At 45.6% G+C, this 17,821-nt stretch overlaps 2 protein-coding genes across 6 annotated transcripts in view; both read right to left on the bottom strand.

Moving 5' to 3' along the window:
- syt7b (synaptotagmin VIIb) overlaps nt 1-5,498 on the bottom strand; it is a 111,742-nt gene extending 106,244 nt beyond the window's left edge. Inside the window, exon 1 of the mRNA XM_045215276.1 lies at nt 5,050-5,498. Coding sequence (XP_045071211.1) covers nt 5,050-5,083 — 34 coding nt within the window. The 5' untranslated portion in view covers nt 5,084-5,498. The remainder of the gene's footprint in view (nt 1-5,049) is intronic.
- Nucleotides 5,499-9,045: 3,547 nt separating this feature from the next.
- slc25a22b (solute carrier family 25 member 22b) lies at nt 9,046-17,570 on the bottom strand. 5 transcript variants are annotated; one of them, XM_041870189.2, is made up of 11 exons: nt 17,158-17,487; nt 16,842-16,967; nt 16,644-16,699; nt 16,442-16,532; nt 13,142-13,199; nt 12,908-12,968; nt 12,415-12,568; nt 12,167-12,321; nt 12,000-12,075; nt 11,538-11,732; nt 9,046-9,585 (listed from the first exon to the last, which is right to left on the bottom strand). In XM_041870189.2, the coding sequence occupies exons 1-10, from the start codon at nt 17,175-17,177 to the stop codon at nt 11,579-11,581; spliced, it is 951 nt and encodes a 316-aa protein (XP_041726123.1). In that variant the 5' UTR covers nt 17,178-17,487; the 3' UTR covers nt 9,046-9,585; nt 11,538-11,578. The 5 variants fall into 5 exon arrangements, 4 of the variants coding, with proteins under 4 accessions (XP_041726123.1, XP_041726122.1, XP_041726124.1 ...); XR_006658652.1 differs by lacking the exon at nt 9,046-9,585 and adding an exon at nt 9,628-11,312 and having other exon boundaries at nt 11,358-11,732; XM_041870188.2 differs by lacking the exon at nt 9,046-9,585 and adding an exon at nt 17,496-17,570 and having other exon boundaries at nt 9,628-11,732; nt 17,158-17,376.
- Nucleotides 17,571-17,821: the final 251 nt, after the last annotated feature.

Here is a 17,821-nt window from a genome sequence, read left to right as displayed (position 1 = left end):
TAAAGACCTTTCGCCCACCTGAGAAAGGGAAAGGGAGACTGACTATGTGTATTTTAACACATCCACTGCAGTGCACGTGGCCTTGTGAGGAGAGGAAAAGCTGCCTATACTTATCAGTGTAATAAAATAGTGAGATTCTGTCCCAAGCTGCCAGGGGCACAAAGTATTTCAAACACCTGAAAAGCTTTTTCCTGCAATCTAGAGTCTTAATCATTATGCCTAATTATATATTTAAAATATGTATATTTTTCTGCATAGGTTATCTAGCATAACTCTTTACCTGTTCAATTGTCATTTTAATGAGGGTGTCATTCTGACTGTTGTAAATCACACATCTCAATATACTGCACTAACATGCCTAGGATATTATATTACAACACAGTACGTGGGATACAGGCACATATCATGGCATCATAATTCATACACTAATATCATGATTACATTTAAAACAAGTATTTTTTTTGCATATCTAAGCATACCTCCTGACTGGTGTTTCTTTTCTTAAAGAAATTAAATACGCTTCTCTGCATCTCTGCTAAAATCTGGGTAAAAGATTGAAAGGAATGTGAGTTTTACTCAGTACATTTAGTAATTGCTTGCTTTTCTAAAGTCTACCAACCTTGCCAGCAGGCATGCCAGCTAAGATAGTTAGACAAGCTACTTTAACTCCATTGATAGCCTGAAATGAGGTTGGGAGATTCGGAACCTATCTAGCTGGCTAGCTAAAGCCAACGTCATAAAATGGCTAGGCGGCTAGTACTACAGAGAAACAACAAAACATTTTAGTTTTATTTATTCATTAAGAAGGAATCAATAGGCTACATAGCTTGATTCAATTCCTTTACAAACATACCTCATGTGAGTCCTGCCCATCACCGGCAGCTAAAATCAACAGTTTTGCCAACAATTTTTCAGTGAGAATCGCTATTGGCTCATTGTTTTGTTGCTAGAAGTGGCTAGATTACGTTTTGCTATTGCCACGACTACGTCTCAGCACCAATTTGCCTTGCTGGAGCACAACTGCGGTCCCTGACATAGCGCTTTCGCCCCCTCTCCTGCCGCACAACCCCTCTCCTTGTGCTTCTCCGCCTGTATGTGCGCCGTTGCGGTGACTTCTGTTACACAGACAGCTTCTCCCACTTTAGTTTGCGGCAGAATTTTAGTGGGAAAAGTTGGTAAATGCTATGAAACCATAGAAATCCTCGATGTCAAAACTCCCCAAAGGCAGACTGAAAAGTAGCTGAATTTCACACTAGTGTCTTTTACCAATAAAAGTCGCTGGAGAGGTCTGAAAACTCGCTAAATATAGCGTCAAAGTTGCTAAATTGGCAACACTGAAAATCTAATCAAACGCTGTATGTCTTTGCTCCGTGGTGCACCTTGGAAGGTACCACTTACTAGGGAGAATATGCGGGTGGGGTACTCTTTGCCTGGTCCAGTCAGTGTGCCCCCTCTGCAAAATCCCGCTGCCATCTTTTTATCAATAATTATGATAACACGTTGGCTTAAAAATTAAGTTTAGTAATTCATTTAAAAACAGGACAAATCTGAGGGGGCACATGCCCCTATGGGCATGATGCCTCTGAAAGCTGCATTCTTGTTTCACAGAGCCACTATAAGTCATTTTACTGACCCATTGACCGACTCTGACCTCTGCTTTTTCAGAGTTAATCGTCGAACAATTCAATTAAAGGTGCCACATTCAAAAGTATGTGGACACCACTTCAAATTAGTGGATTCGGCTATTTCAGCCACACCCGTTGCTGACAGGTGTATAAAATCGAGCACACACCATGCAATCTCCATAGCCAAACATTGGCAGTAGATTGGCCCGTACTGAAGAGCACAGTGACTTTCAACGTGGCACCGTCATAGGATGCCACCTTTCCAACAACTTAGTTCGTTCAATTTCTGCCATGCTAGAGCTGCCCCGGTCAACTGTAAGTGCTGTTATTGTGAAAGTCTAGGAGCAACAACGGCTCAGCCGCGGAGTGGTAGGCCACACAAGCTCACAGAATCGGACCGCCGAGTGCTGAAGCGCGTAGTGCTACCGAGCTACGGAAGCAACGTCAGCACAAGAACTGTTCATCGGGAGCTTCATGAAATGGGTTTCCATGGCCGAGCAGCCGCACACAAGCCTAAGATCACCATATGCAATGCCAAGCGTCGGCTGGAGTGGTGTAAAGCTCTCCGCCATTGAACTCTGGAGCAGTGGAAATACGTTCTCTGGAGTGATGAATCATGCTTCACCATCTGGCACTCCGACGGACGAATCTGGGTTTGGCGGATGCCAGGAGAACGCTACCTGCCCCAATGCATAGTGCCAACTGTAAAGTTTGGTGGAGGAGGAAAAATGGTCTGGGGCTGTTTTTCATGGTTCAGGCTAGGCCCCTTAGTTCCAGTGAAGGGACATATTAATGCTACAGCATACAATGACATTCTAGATGATTCTGTGCTTCCAACTTTGTGGCAACAGTTTGGGGAAGGCCCTTTCCTGTTTCAGCATTGAAAATGCCCCCGTGCACAGAGCGAGGTCCATACAGAAATGGTTTATAATAAATAATATGCCATTTAGCAGACACTTTTATCCAAAGCGACTTACAGTCATGTGTGCATCCATTTTTACGTATGGGTGGTCCCGGGGATCGAACCCACTACCCTGGCGTTACAAGCGCCGTGCTCTACCAATTGAGCTACAGGTTTGTCGAGATTGGTGTGGAAGAACTTGACTGGTCTGCACAGAGCCCTGACCTCAACCCCATCGAACACCTTCGGGATTAATTGGAATGCCGACTGCGAGCCAGGCCTAATTGACCAACATCAGTGCCGACCTCACTAATGGTCTTGTGGCTGAATGGAAGCAAGTCCTGACAGCAATGTTCCAACATCTAGTGGAAAGCCTTCCCAGAAGAGTGGAGGCTGTTATAGCAGCAAAGGGGGGACCAAATCCATATTAATGCCCATGACTTTGAAATGAGATGTTCGACGAGCAGGTGTCCACATACTTTTGGAGGAACTTTTTGGAAGGCTTGGTGAAACAGTAAATAAGCCAATAATTCTAGAGTGGATGATGGAATATGAAAAAATCTCACATTTTCTGTGTTCATCAGAGTTTGCACTTTGCTTTTGCTATATTATGTGGAGCGATTTAGGTCATTTTATAGAGTACAGTGTTCAGAAAACCACTTGTTCCAGACACCATCCTCTCTGCAAATGACCCTCAATATATAGGCCTATTCTGGAAGTGATCTGTCACAGGACTACAGGAAAAAAAAGAGGACTGAGCACGCCCCCATTCTCATCGACGGGGCTGTAGTGGAACAGGTTGAGAGCTTCAAGTTCCTTGGTGTCCACATCACCAACAAACTATCATGGTCCAAACACACCAAGACAGTCATGAAGAGGGCACGACAAAGCCTATTCCCCCTCAGGAGACTGAAAAGATTTGGCATGGGTAATCAGATCCTCAAAAAGTTATACAGCTGCACCATCGAGAGCATCCTGACTGGTTGCATCACCATCTGGTATGGCAACTGCTTGGCCTCCGACCGCAAGTCACTACAGAGGGTAGTGCATACGGCCCACTACATCACTGGGGCCAAGCTTCCTGCCATCCAGGACCTCTATACCAGGCGGTGTCAGAGGAAGGTCCTAAAAATTGTCAAAGACTCCAGACACCCTAGTCATAGACTGTTCTCTCTGCTACCGCACGGCAAGCAGTACCGGAGCGCCAAGTCTAGGTCCAAGAAGCTTCTAAACAAACATCTTCTACTCCCAAGCCATAAGACTCCTGAACAGCTAATCATGGCTACCCGGACTATTTGCATTGCCCCCCCCCAACCCATCCTTTTACGCTGCTGCTACTCTGTTTATTATTTATGCATAGTCACTTTAACTCTACCCACATGTATATATTACCTCAATTACCTCGCACATTGACTCTGTACGGGTACCCCCTGTATATAGCCTCCCTACTGTTATTTTATTTTACTGCTGCTCTTTAATTATTTGCTTCTTTTTTTTTTTTACTTATCTATTTTTTACTTAACACTTTTTTTTTAATTAAAAACGGCATTGTTGGTTAAGGGCTTGTAAGTAAGCATTTCACTGTAAGGTCTACACCTGTTGTATTCGGCGCATGTGGCAAATATCTATTCAGACTACAGCCAATAATATTTATTGGAACTGGGTGATTTATTGGAAGTGCATTTTTCACTGCCATAATAAGTCCATGAACGAATAAAGCTGTTTTCAGCCATTTCACGTTTCACTGACAGTCTTCACAGAGGATCATTTTGTTCACACATTTCTCTGCCTGAGCAGCAGGTGTTTGCTGTGAAGGTGTGTAGCCTACTGCTTGCCACCAGGGGCGACACTTTGGGGCGGGAAGAGGGCCACTACTTCTCCCTGTAACCTGTCAATCCCCCGATGCACGTGGGATACATTTCTGAAATAGGTAGTGTCGTCGTCGTCGTCGTCGTCGTCCCCCCCCACACACACACACACACACACACACACACACTACGCTCCTCTCTCTCTCTTTCTCTCAGACAGGGACACAAACACCAGTGGACATGATAGGAGATTAGATGACCTTGTGTGCTTTGCCGCTCAGTTTACCTGACGTGAATACCGGTGACATGTAGGCTAACGTTAACAATACTTAGAGAACAACAAGTGCACAAGCATCTTTATCTTACACCCGAGTCTCCATGCTGCCAGCCTAATTGTAGTCATTCCATCTACACAATTGCCTTTGGTGTGGTCTATGAACGACGAGGTAGCCTTTGAATGTCATCCAGGCACATGACAAGGAATGTAACGAGTAAACAAAATCATGGGCTATGCATTCTGATAGAGATGACACTAGTCAAATCAGCAATAACACGCTGCTTGTGTTGTGGCGATGACCCCCAGCATCATTACTTGAGCTCAACAAATCATACTCAAGGGCGTTTTTGAACCAACACAAGAGCCTCAAACAAACTAGCCTAAAAGGGAAGACAGACAGTCTAGCATGGAATAGATAAATGTATTTCTTTCTCTCACCTTTGCTGTTCCCTTCTTCTCTGTTTAGATGCATGGCTGTTGCTTTTTTCAGTAAAGCTGTATTCTTCTATTTTTATTTTTAAGGAGTAGCCTTCGTGTTTTAAACTCCAATTCCAATTTTGCTTTTTATTTCTTGCTTTTTATTGTCTTGCTACTCAACGAGTGCGCGTGGACGCGTGCGTACTTGAGCGTCCTACCCGTATTACGCTCGAGCAGGTAGGTAACGTTGGTGCCTGAATCTATTTAGTATCTCTCTCGCACTCTCTCGTTTTTTTTTTTTTTATCTCTGTCTCTCCAGTTCAGAAGCGCTCAAAAGGGATGGTCGCAATAAGATTGCAGGGAGGAGACGGGCAGACGGCAGACGGGCGGGGTGACGTGAAAGCAGTCCGTGCAAAGTACTCGCAGCTGGAGTCAAAATCCGTGTTCGGGCTATGGTTCCCGCCAGCTGATCGAACCATACACTTGAATGTTGCCTATTATTTGAAGAGACTCCACGTCACCAAATTGTACGCTCCTCGTTCGACCTAGTTAGATGTTAGTCTTCAATCACCATCCTTATCCTCACCTCAATAAAGATTATCATTATAATCCCTTCATTTCATAAGCATGTCATTTGAGAATTCCAGAAACCGTCTCAGATGGCTAATACATATAGAGGGGGCGAGAGTCAGAGAGCCTAGCCAGCCAGGACAAATGGAGGGGACAGAGGGATTGATTCACCACAAAAAGAGACCTGAAAATGTGTGTGCCTTTGTGGCCTCATAATTAACCAAACTGGAAATGTGCGAATAGGTGTCTGTAGATGTGTAGTCTCAGCCTGGTCAGGTTGGTAGTCTATGGGCGACAGGTTGTCAGTGACTCCCAACTGCAGGTAGCAAATTAATTTGTGGTTGTGCTTGAGAAACGGTTGCATTTTCTCGCGCGCACCTGCTGTAGCCTACCATAGCTCCTTCACATTTTTTGTGTGATAAGCGTTGGTTCATCCTCGCTTCCTTGCGTGAGAAAGAGCGTGTTATTTGTAACACTCAATCTGTGTTCCCCGTAGGACTGTTATAGCCAATACGAAAAGTTGATTTACTCACGGCTCACGTCCACCCGTAGCAACATGACTGACATGGCTCACCAGCGGTCTCTAGTGTTGTAAAACAACGAATGGCAAACAGTACAATCATTTTTATGTTATAAAGGCCTATTAAAGTTTGGTGTAGACTAATTTTATTTACGCATCTTCATTTGACCACATGCCAAGTATTTAATGATGTAGGCTATCAATTACGCATTTAATTGCTATTGATAATAGGCTTGCCCATATAAAATTGAGAAACATTCTTACTCTAATTTTAAATTCAAGATGTTTTAAACAAAATGTGCTAAAGCAACAGGGTTGTAGGCCCATCTTCCATTCCTTAACCTTGAGTACTCAATAATAATGGAGGCCAATGACACCTCCATGAGATTGGAGCTGATATGCTGGCCCTTGGAGTGATGTTGGCCATGTACATCTTCCTGTCTCATTGTAAGCCTTTTGGCTGCAAGATATTGCTTTCCCTGTCCCAGAACTCAGTTGTCTGTCTGGCATCTCTCTCTCACTGACATACACTGAGTGTACAAATCATTAGGAACACCTTCCTAATATTGAGTTGCACCCCCTTTTGTCCTCAGAACAATTCGTCGGGGCATTGACTTTACAAGGTGTCGAAATCGTTCCACAGTGATGCTGGCCCACGTTGACTCCAATGCTTCCCACAGTTGTGTCAAGTTGGCTGGATGTCCTTTGGGTGGTGGACCATTCTTGAGACACACGAGAAACTGTTGAGCATGAAAAACCCAGCAATTTTGCAGTTCTTGAGACACTCAACACACTCGCTTTCAGATGTTTTTTTTATGCCACCTGTCAGAGTAAATGCCATTCTGGTTCATTTGTTCTGTTGTATTGTTAGTAAATGTTAAGGTTGAACACTGACACATTTGTTGCTTTAATGAGGCTTACACATGTGTATTAGTTCCTCAAGAGCCTATTCATATCCCATTGTTGGGATAGCTACCACTTTAGGGAAAGGGGATACCTAGTCAGTTGCACAACTGAATGCATTCAACTGAAATGTGTCTTCTGCATTTAACCCAACCCCTCTGAATCAGAGAGGTCCGGGGGGCTGCCTTAATCTCCATCCATGTCATCAGTGCCCAGGGAGCAATTGTTGCTGGGGATTAACTGCCTTGCTCAAGGGCAGAATAGCAGATTTTTCCACCTCGCCAACTCTGGGATTCAAACCAGCAACCTTTCGGTTAGTGGCCCATCACTCTTAACACCCTAGGCTACCTGTCGCCATTATAATGTTATTCACTTTAGATTAAAATATGTAATTTGCAACAATATTCAAGAATCATTTTATTTTGCATTGTACAAACTTAATATGATGAACAGGAATGACATTTACCCTCATGGGTGGCCAAACATAACTATTTTAAAGCCACGCCCCTAATAGGCCACGCCTCCTTAAAATAACCTAGGATTACATTAAAAAAGACCCAGCATTAACGTGAATACAAACCCAACTGATGGTTGAATTAACCCATGTTTGGTAATCCAAACAACCCAACATGTTGGGTTATTAATGCAACCCAACTGGCTGGGTCAAAATAACCCAGCGTGTGGTCTGTCCAATATTTACCCAGCGCAGGGTTACCAAATAACCCAAATTGGGTTGTTTTTAACCCAGCATTTTTTTGAGTGTAGGTTACAGCCCACTAAGAGCTACACTCTGGATCTCAAACAAATACTCCAAAACCCCTCTCTGCATCTCTCTCTCTCTCTCTCTCTCTCTCTCTCTCTCTCTCTCTCTCTCTCTCTCTCTCTCTCTCTCTCTCTCTCTCTCTCTCTCTCTCTCTCTCTCTCTCTCTCTCTCTCTCTCTCTCTCTCTCTCTCTCTCTCTGACATGAATATTCATTAGCCTGTCACACTGTCGCCTCTGAACTCAAGGCGACTCTTTCATCAACGCAACTTCAGCAATGCTTTGATCCTCAAGGGTTTTCATTGACATTATGTCATTTTGCAGTCGCCAGCTTGCCTAAAACCAATCTGCTGGGGGACAAAAAAGCTAATGTAGACCTATAAAGTGCAGTTTTCTAAAATGTTATGTAAATTTTACAGTAAATTAATTGTTGATGAGCCAGTGCCATTTACTGTACTGTAGATTGCAAATAATGACTACAGAACCGTAATAGCTTTAGATCGCTTAGCTATATACAGTAGATATTCCTATACATTTCAGCCATACTTGCTGGTACAATTTCTTCCACTTTCATAGCCCTGAGACACAATTCCTGCTTGTTATACACCATCAAAGGAGGTAGAGGTCATTTCATGAGCCATTTACACACTATACTCTCCCATTCCCCTGGAACAGAGTGAATAATATAGCTATTGCAATGCCCCTTGAGAATGTAATTTCTCAACATATGAAATGTCATAGTAAATAAGCTAATTGATCACTAGGAAGGCAATTTAAGTCTTATGAAAGCAAAATGTATGGCACTGCCTGTGACAGTAGGCCTACGATAAATTGGATCTAGATTGATATGATGAAATTGATCTAAAGGATGGTGGGGCATCTAAATCCCCTCTGGTCTGTGTGTGTTTGACAGTCCTTGGCAGTAGATTCTCACCCTCCAGGCACTCACTTCTTTTGTAATCAATGCCCTGATTTGGTTGAGTGCCTCGATCTCCCAATCTCCCCATCTCTCATCTCTCCCTCTACCCTCCCTTCCCATCTCTCCCTCTCACCCTCTCACCCTCTCTCCCTCTCACCCTCTCACCCTCTCACCCTCTCACCCTCTCACCCTCTCACCCTCCCTCTGCCTTATCGGTTTACCTTGTTCCTTGGCTCCACCCTGTTTTAGCCATATTCACCTGTGCAGCCTACATAGTACATAATAATAACATATTAGAATGATTGTTAATAATTAATGATATCAATAATAATCATAGTACAAACATAACATCTCCTATGATTATTGTAATTGAATTAAATTCTATGAAATGTAGTGTACATTAAATGCATGCCAGCTTAAACTGGCTCCATCTACTGGACATATGATAACACTGTAATAACCGCATAACAACGAAGGTGTAAATAATGTGTCCTCTATACACAGTGTTTCTGCTTACTTGTTTTCAAATGGGATCTGAGTGGTATCCATGGGAGTGGAGAAAGACTAACACTGCAGGTGGGAAATGGATCTCCTCCAAAGGAGAAAATGCCAAGAAAGCAACAGGACACAAGGAAAAATGGCCAGGACAAATAGCCATGCCCATGTGTACTAGAGAATCTGGCTATTGGATGGGCACATAACAATGGTTCCTTAGGAATTAGACAGGCTGACAGAGACAGCGAGATACTCAGATAGATTAATTTGGTGAAGCAAATGCATGAAACAATCCCTCCATTGTTTCCTTGGTTACCACAGTCCAGGGGGCCTCTTCAGATTTCCTTGAGACTTGTTACGGTAGAATGAGGACAAACCACACACCAAAGACTGTCACACAAATAGAGAGAAAGAATCATAAGGCAACACAGGTAGCACAATCCCATTCATTTTTTTCAGACAACAATATGTACGAGAGGAATACATTTTTTCTGTTCTTATTTTACCTCACATGAATAATAAAATAGCTGTCAGTCTGTTTTACACCTTCAGTGCACATCCATATTCACGACTCAAATTTATAACCCAACACCCACCATATCTACAGGGGAGGGAAGAGGGGTGGTGACATAAAAGTGCTTGGACGTGCATGTGTCCTCCTGAGGAGAGGGAATAACGGTCCAGTGAAAACCAGTACAATATATAGAATCTAGGTAACTACATTTATGATACAGGGTCACACAGGGCCTACAAATGTACCTTTCAGTAATGATAATGGCAATGGGCTTGCACAAATGTCAAGGGTGGGTTTTTATCTTTTTGATTAGATGACTTGACTCTGATTGGTTTGAGTGCTGTGAGTGAAGGGCCACTCTCAGAACCCTGGGGTGTATTCATATACCAGATTCTGTTGCAAAACGTTTTGCAACAGAAACCGTTTACTCCAAATGGAAAACATTTTGCAACGAAAATGAGAGTTTCTATTGGACAAATTCAGGCAGGTCCCTGAACTGACATCTAGTCACAAAATGGTGCCAACATGGTGGCTGGGCAGCTAATTGTGTTTGGTGTGTAATCACCAATGTCACCAACCAGCTACGTTTGCTGCAGGCAATGTTGACTCTATCTAGGCACACAGCTTGATTACATCGTTTCCAACATCTGCCAACATCTTATGTTATATCTTTGGTAATCCTGGATACACCCCAGATCATCTCTTAGCATCATTGTGATGAAATACTCAATGCATTCTTGGAAGAAGAATGCAATTCTAAAGCTTCTTTATGGACGGAGAGGGAAACACAATTTGGAAAGAGGTACAGAAGCTGTGCAAAACAGCCACAAAACTACAATAAAACAGTATCAATACAGAGAGAATATATTACAGTACAGTCATATTGAGACAGATATATACTGAGTTAACATGATTGAACAGATTTTTATATCATGATAGCAACATCTTAGTAAAAACAATAGAGAGAATTCCATGACTAAACCTTGATAAAGCACAACTAAAAGTACACTTGAAATGATATTGAATGTTTATCATACAATTCTAAATCAGACCTAAATTCAAATATTTACAGTAATTCATCTCACGTAGGGGATGTAAAAAGGATGACCTATCAGAACACCCTCAACAGGTGCAGAGGACATACTCTGGTCTAGAACACACACACTGTTCTGTCTGACCCTGACTAACTCCTTTAGGCCTTAGGCTAATGTGGGCTGTGTAGGAGAGGTAGGTGCCAGATTACCTGGCTCCAATGTGGGCTGTGTAGGAGAGGTAGGTGCCAGATTACCTGGCTCCAATGTGGGTTGTGTAGGAGAGGTAGGTGCCAGATTACCTGGCTCCAATGTGGGCTGTGTAGGAGAGGAAAGAGCCAGATTACCTGGCTCCAATGTAGGCTGTGTCTGAGAGGTAGGTGCCAGATTACCTGGCTCCAATGTGGGCTGTGTCTGAGAGGTAGGTGCCAGATTACCTGGCTCCAATGTGGGCTGTGTCTGAGAGGTAGGTGCCAGATTACCTGGCTCCAATGTGGGCTGTGTCTGAGAGGAAGGTACCAGATTACCTGGCTCCAGTGTGGGCTGTGCAGGAGAGGAAAGAGCCAGATTACCTGGCTCCAATGTGGGCTGTGTCTGAGAGGTAGGTGCCAGATTACCTGGCTCCAATGTGGGCTGTGTCTGAGAGGTAGGTGCCAGATTACCTGGCTCCAATGTGGGCTGTGTCTGAGAGGTAGGCACCAGATTTCCTGGCTCCTGTGTGGGCTGTGCAGGAGAGGAAAGAGCCAGATTACCTGGCTCCAATGTGGGCTGTGTCTGAGAGGTAGGTGCCAGATTACCTGGCTCCAATGTGAGCTGTGCAGGAGAGGAAAGTGCAAGACTAGTTGTTCCGTTGAGGCAGGAAGCTGAGAAGGAACTCTCCCACTCCCAGGAAGTAGACCACCTGTGCAATGCCAAAGAGCGGAGCAATGACCAGAGCACGGCAGTACGCCCCCTTCAGGAAAGCAGAGGGACCCTCTTGGTGCAGAATCTTCCTGTTAGACAAGAGGGTCGTGATATAGGGGTGTATCTATATTCTAGCCTAAAATGCCTTCTCCATTTATTTCATAGTACCAGTAGATGTTGTAATGTTCTTCCATCATATAACATGGATATAATCGATCAGAGAATGCCTGTCATCATGTTTCTTTCTTCATAGGTCTGCTGTTCACATTTTAGGGAAAGGTGGATTAGGTCGGTTGAACTCACAGACACCAAAACCAGGAGGGAAGCAGTGGAAGAGTTAGAGAAGGAGAGGTTACCTGATGCAGTCTGTCACTCCGCTGTAGGTGTCCTCCCGACTTCCCCGTGTCATGGTCTGAATTCTGGTCTTAATCACTGTAACACACATACTGTATCAATTGGCTTACAGGGCACACGGCAGGCAGAATACACACTCATACCTGTATACACACTCGACGGTCCTTACCATCCACTGGATTAACTGCCACAGCAGCTGTACTGCCAGCGATGCAGCCTGATGCAAAGGACACATAGAAGGGAGCGGGGCCATCAGCCCCACGGCCACCCAGGCTGTTCAGATTGGCAAACAGGGGGAAGTAGATTATGGAGAATGGCACGTCCCTAAGAGAACAGAGGAATGGAACAACAAATATGTATCATCTTCATTTGTGTATGTTCTTGCAAGATTGCCATTGTGTCTCTGTGCAGATGTACCTCAGCAGTGTGGCCCCCAGGCCCTTGTAGAGCCCTGCGATGCCCTGGCTCCTCAGCAGCTCCCGGGTGAGCTGCATGGCTGTATGGGTCCTCACCTCCACTGGGCCCCCAGGGGCCCCACCTGCAGCCTGGGGCATCAGCTTCATCTGAGCCTCTACAAGTGTCATAACACACACAGCAACATCAGTATCATCAGTGTGACATCATCAACCAGGGACAGGGAAGCAGCAATGCCTCAGGAGAAGTTGGCAAACAAATATACATTTGGGGAGTCACAGGAACACAAGGAAGAGTCACAAATGTGGTCAAGCATTACAATAACTATTGGTACATTGACACAATAACAATGCTGGTTCTTACTAGTTCTAACGGATCAGATCTCTATGATCTGTTAGTGTTTGTTTGGCTGACAATACACTGGTTAGTCATAAAACATTGACTGGGAACAGGGGAACATACAACCTGCTCTCTCCTTCTTCTACCCATCTCTCACCTATCCGCCCTGCATCCTGTAGCTGGATCTTTAGCATCTCCATGGGAGTGGTGACGATGACCTACATCAAGAGATAGAGAGACAAAGAGACAAAGAGATGGAGAGACAGAGTGTGACTTAGTTTCAGAAGAGTTCAAAAACCCAGGCAGACACACTACTAGTGTGCATAACTACTGTTGAGCCACAAGGCTGTAGTAGAGAGCTGTCTGAGGCTGATACCCTGGCTGAGCTTACCTGACATGTACCAGCACCACAACCCGCCAGCATCTCCCTCAGCAGGGTGAGCTTCTGACTGTGAGAGAGAAGAAATGTCATAATTATTTTGGTTCAATGACTTCTTTCTCTGGATGGTCTGGTGCTATCTCAGGGGTTTTACATACATTAAACAAAACGCACACAACATAAATGCATCATGCTAACTCCCTGTTTCTATACACGGTGGCGTACAGCAGGTCAGCCACCAGGGGGAGACTCGTCGAGGCCGGGTGGGCATCCCGAACGAGATCCTGACAGACTAAGGTACAGAGTTTATGTCCCACCTCATGAAAGAGTTGTGTGCCCTCATGCAGATCAAGCAGATCCGGACCTCCGTTTTTCACCCGCAGACAGATGGGCTCGTCGAGCGCTTTAATAAAACGCTCAAACAGATGCTACGGAAGGTCATCGAGCAGGACGGGAAGAACTGGGACCAGCTGCTACCCCACCTAATGTTCTCAATCCGAGAAGTACCCCAATCCTCCACTGGGTTTTCCCTGTTTGAACTCCTCTACGGGAGGAGGCCCTGTGGCCTACTGGACCTCGCCAAGGAGGTGTGGGAAGCCCAACCGACCCCCTTACGCAGCGTGGTAGAGCACGTGGAGACGATGCGGGAGCAGATGACAGCCATACGGCCAGTCGTGAGGGAACATATGGAGAAGGCCCAACGTGCCCAAGCCCAGGTCTACAATCGGGGAGCCCAGCCCCGAGAATTCCAGGTGGGAGACAGAGTGTTGGTGTTGATCCCCACGGCCGAAAGTAAGTTCCTGGCCACATGGCATGGACCATACGAGGTGGTCGAGAAACTGGGACCTGTCAACTACCACGTACGGCAACCGGGGAGACGGAAACCTCAACAGATTTACCACGTGAACCTGTTGAAGAAGTGGCACGAGAGGACAGCCTTGGCCGTGTTATGGTCGGGACCCAGGACACCAACGGTACCAGTGGTGGTCCCGAGCAGTGAGGACCTCGACCCGGCCCAGAAGCAAGAGCTCCGGGAGCTTGTCGATCGGAACACGCCGGTGTTCTCCGAGAAGCCGGGCCGCACGACCCTCATTGAACACCACCGGGGAAACGGTAAGAAAGAGGCCATATTGAATTCCGGAGGCCCGACGGAAGGCCATGAAAGAAGTGGAGGCTATGCTGAGGATGGGGGTCATTGAAGAGACCCACAGTGCATGGTGCAGCCCCATTGTGTTGGTGCCCAAACCGGACAGTAGCCTCCGCTTCTGTAATGATTTCCGGGGTGTGAACGACATAAGCGTATTCGATGCCTACCCCATGCCGAGGGTGGACGAGCTAATCGACCGATTGGGAAAGGCCCAGTACATCAGCACCATTGACCTGACCAAAGGATATTGGCAGGTACCATTGGCAGCCTCCTCCCGGGAGAAGACGGCGTTCTCGACACCAGACGGTCTGTACCAGTACCGGGTGCTCCCGTTCGGTCTCCACGGAGCCCCGCCCACATTCCAGCGACTGATGAACAGAGTGCTTCGACCCCACCAGCAGTACGCAGCGGCCTATCTGGATGATATCATCATCCACAGCCAAGGTTGGGAGGAGTACCTGACGCGCCTCCAGGCAAGCCGGGTTGACCGCAAACCCCAAGAAATGCAAGCTAGTGTTCGAGGAGGTGGAGTACCTGGGGTATTTGATCGGACGGGGGAACGTCAAGCCCCAGGAGAGGAAGGTTCACGCGGTACGTGACTGGCCCTTTCCACGCACCAAGACACAGGTCAAGTCCTTCCTGGGACTGGCAGGATACTATAGCCGTTTTATCCCCAACTTTCGGCTATAGCTTCCGCCCTTACCGATCTAACCAGGGCCCGCCTCCCAAAAACAGTGAAATGGACGTACGAGACAGAAGCAGCGTTCAGCCGTCTGAAGGAAGCGCTGTGCTCCCATCCGATTCTCGTAACGCCAGATTTCCAGGTGCCGATGGTGGTCCAGACGGATGCAGGTGATACGGGACAAGGGGCCGTTCTGTCCCAGATACACGATGGGGAGGAGAACCCCATTATGTACATCAGCCGAAAGCTGATACAGAGAGAATAAAAATACTAAATTGTTGAGAAAGAGTGTCTGGCGGTGAAGTGGGTGCTAGACACTCTCAAGTATTACCTGATAGGTACCCACTTCACCCTGGTCATGGACCATGCTCCCCTGGCCAGGGGTAAAGACACAAACGATCGGGTCACCAGGTGGTTCTTGTCCCTTCAACGCTTCTCTTTTTCTGTTGTGCACAGGTCAGGGGCGAAGCATGGAAATGCGGATGCCCTACCGAGAAGGGAGACAGACGTTGCACTGAAGACCGTCCCCTCCCCGACAGAGCTAAGGGAGGGGTGTTGCGTACAGCAGGTCAGCCACCAGGGGGAGACTCGTTGAGGCCTGGTAACAGATGGAGTATACATCATGAGGCGGTGGCTCCATCTGCTGGACGTGCCAGGTCTCGACGGGCTCCCCAGACAGGACTAATTGGGGCTGATTGGGAGCTGGTGAGTAATTAAGGGCGGATTGCTCACCAGCTGTGCAAGGCCCATAAAGCTGCCAGAAGGGCAGCACATGAGAGAGGACTGGGGGGAATAAGGTAACTTCCATGGAGTTGGAGACGGTCTCATGGGGGAGACCTAACCTTTTCTTTTGATTATTTTATTAATAAACACCCTTGAAACCGAGCTACTCATACTCTGTCCATGTCTGATCTGTGTAAACGTTTTGACCCAACCCCCTGATCTGCCACAACACATAGGACAAGACTATAAACATGCATAAAACAATAAACATACCATTAGTGATACACATATAGAAACATTTAGAAACACACACATACTCACACAGTCTTAGAAACATGTTAATAATTCACCAGTGCGCTAGCGCAGGTCACTCAATAATTTATCAGCCATGTTCTTGGTCGCCATGGAAGTGTTGAGGGACGCTAAAGATAGCCCAGGTATGTCATGCGGATAATGCTGCAGGGGCCTATGGGATTGGTCCTATCATCCATGCTGTATGTTTACAAAATATTTATACCTCTAATGCATTACCACTGGATCAAAGCACATAGTGAAGATATTATTAGAATCCTGAAGTGATATTTATATCAAATCCAAACAAGAAGTTAGTTAAGCTGATATAGTATACACTACATCTTTCAAGTACATCAATTCAAGGAGATCAGAGTGGGCAAGAGGTTGATGTGCCAGTCAGTTATGACTGGTGTATGATAGTATTTGACAGGCAGGTATTTGAAAGAGGCCTCTGAGCCCTACTCACCCATCCTTGGACAGGTGCTGTCTAAAGAAGTCATTGGCAGCTAGTTTGATGGCCTTCTCTGGAGTGACCAGAGTCAGGTTCACAGCAGCACCTAATGGTCAGATAAATAGAGAGACACAGAGTAATAAACAAAGAACATGCTCAAACCTGTGCACACACACACACACACACACACACACAGAGACAGACTATTTTGTCCTACCTCTGTACATGCCAAAGTATCCTTCTGATCGGATGGTCTTGATAAGGCAATCTGACCTGTGTAGTGAACACAGAAGATTACTGTGCAAAGACCTCAGAGAATCAACCAGAGGTAAGCAGATACTACAAGTGAATAGTTTGTTTTAGAATTTCTAAATGAGACTGGTTAAAAGTGTGTGTTGAACAGCATTGTACATACATGCTGGTGTAGAGACGGGAACCATTTTGCTGGTTCTGGAGACGGGTCTTGGCCAGGTCAATAGGAAATACACATGTCACACCAATCAGTCCAGCAATTCCCCCATTGATCAATTTGGCAGGTAAACTGAGAGGGAGAGAAAGAGAGAAGGGTGAGAAGGGATGAAAAAGGTTAGAATTACCAATTAATAACAAAAGAGAAGAACAAAATTGTGGAGGAATTAGTTCAAGATTCAACCTAAAACATCAATTAAAACATTTGATAAAACCCTCTCAGATTCTTCTGTTTCCATCTAAATGTCCTTATCCGCACTTACCTGATCTGCTTGTCAGCCATCTATCTGAGACACAGTTACTCTGGCAGTTCCTCTGTCTGTGTATCTCTAAATGTGATATTCACCTCCGTGTTTAAGGAAAACAGTGGATTGGTCGAAGATAGATGGAGAATACCTCGGTCAACCAGCCAATGTTCAACCGTCAGTTTCAGTCAGTCAGTCCGTCCGTCAGTCAAGTAATTGGCCAGCTATGGAGGAGAACTGGAAAAGAACAGATTACAAATCCATATCAAAACAGTAATCTGACCCTCAGTTAAAGCTTTGAGAAACATCTATGCATGGCAGGTACTTGGCTTATCCCTGGGCATAATAGCATTTACCTCAATGTTGTGTTGGCTGGCTACCTGAAATGAAGAGTGTTCATTCATTGAGCAATGTTTTCAGAAGAAGCAGAAAGTACATCCACCCTCCTTCTGGACCAATCACATCAATCCTTCCCCTCCACCCCTCCCTCAACCCTAATTCTAACCTCCACTCCTTCTTCAATTTCCTCTACTCCTACTCCTCCCAAATCTCTCCTGATTTGTGTGTGTGTGTGTGTACATTGTATTTGAATGGAGCAAGAGAAAGCAGAGAAAGAGAGAGGGAGATGGGACATTCAATACTGTGATTAGAAATATGGGTGTATATCTGTTTGAGGTCTAGT

This window comes from Coregonus clupeaformis, unplaced genomic scaffold, assembly GCF_020615455.1.
Source record: "Coregonus clupeaformis isolate EN_2021a unplaced genomic scaffold, ASM2061545v1 scaf0417, whole genome shotgun sequence".
Classification (NCBI taxonomy): Eukaryota; Metazoa; Chordata; class Actinopteri; order Salmoniformes; family Salmonidae; genus Coregonus; species Coregonus clupeaformis.
Note: the sequence above shows the minus strand (reverse complement) of the source record. Positions and strands in the feature narration are given on the sequence as shown.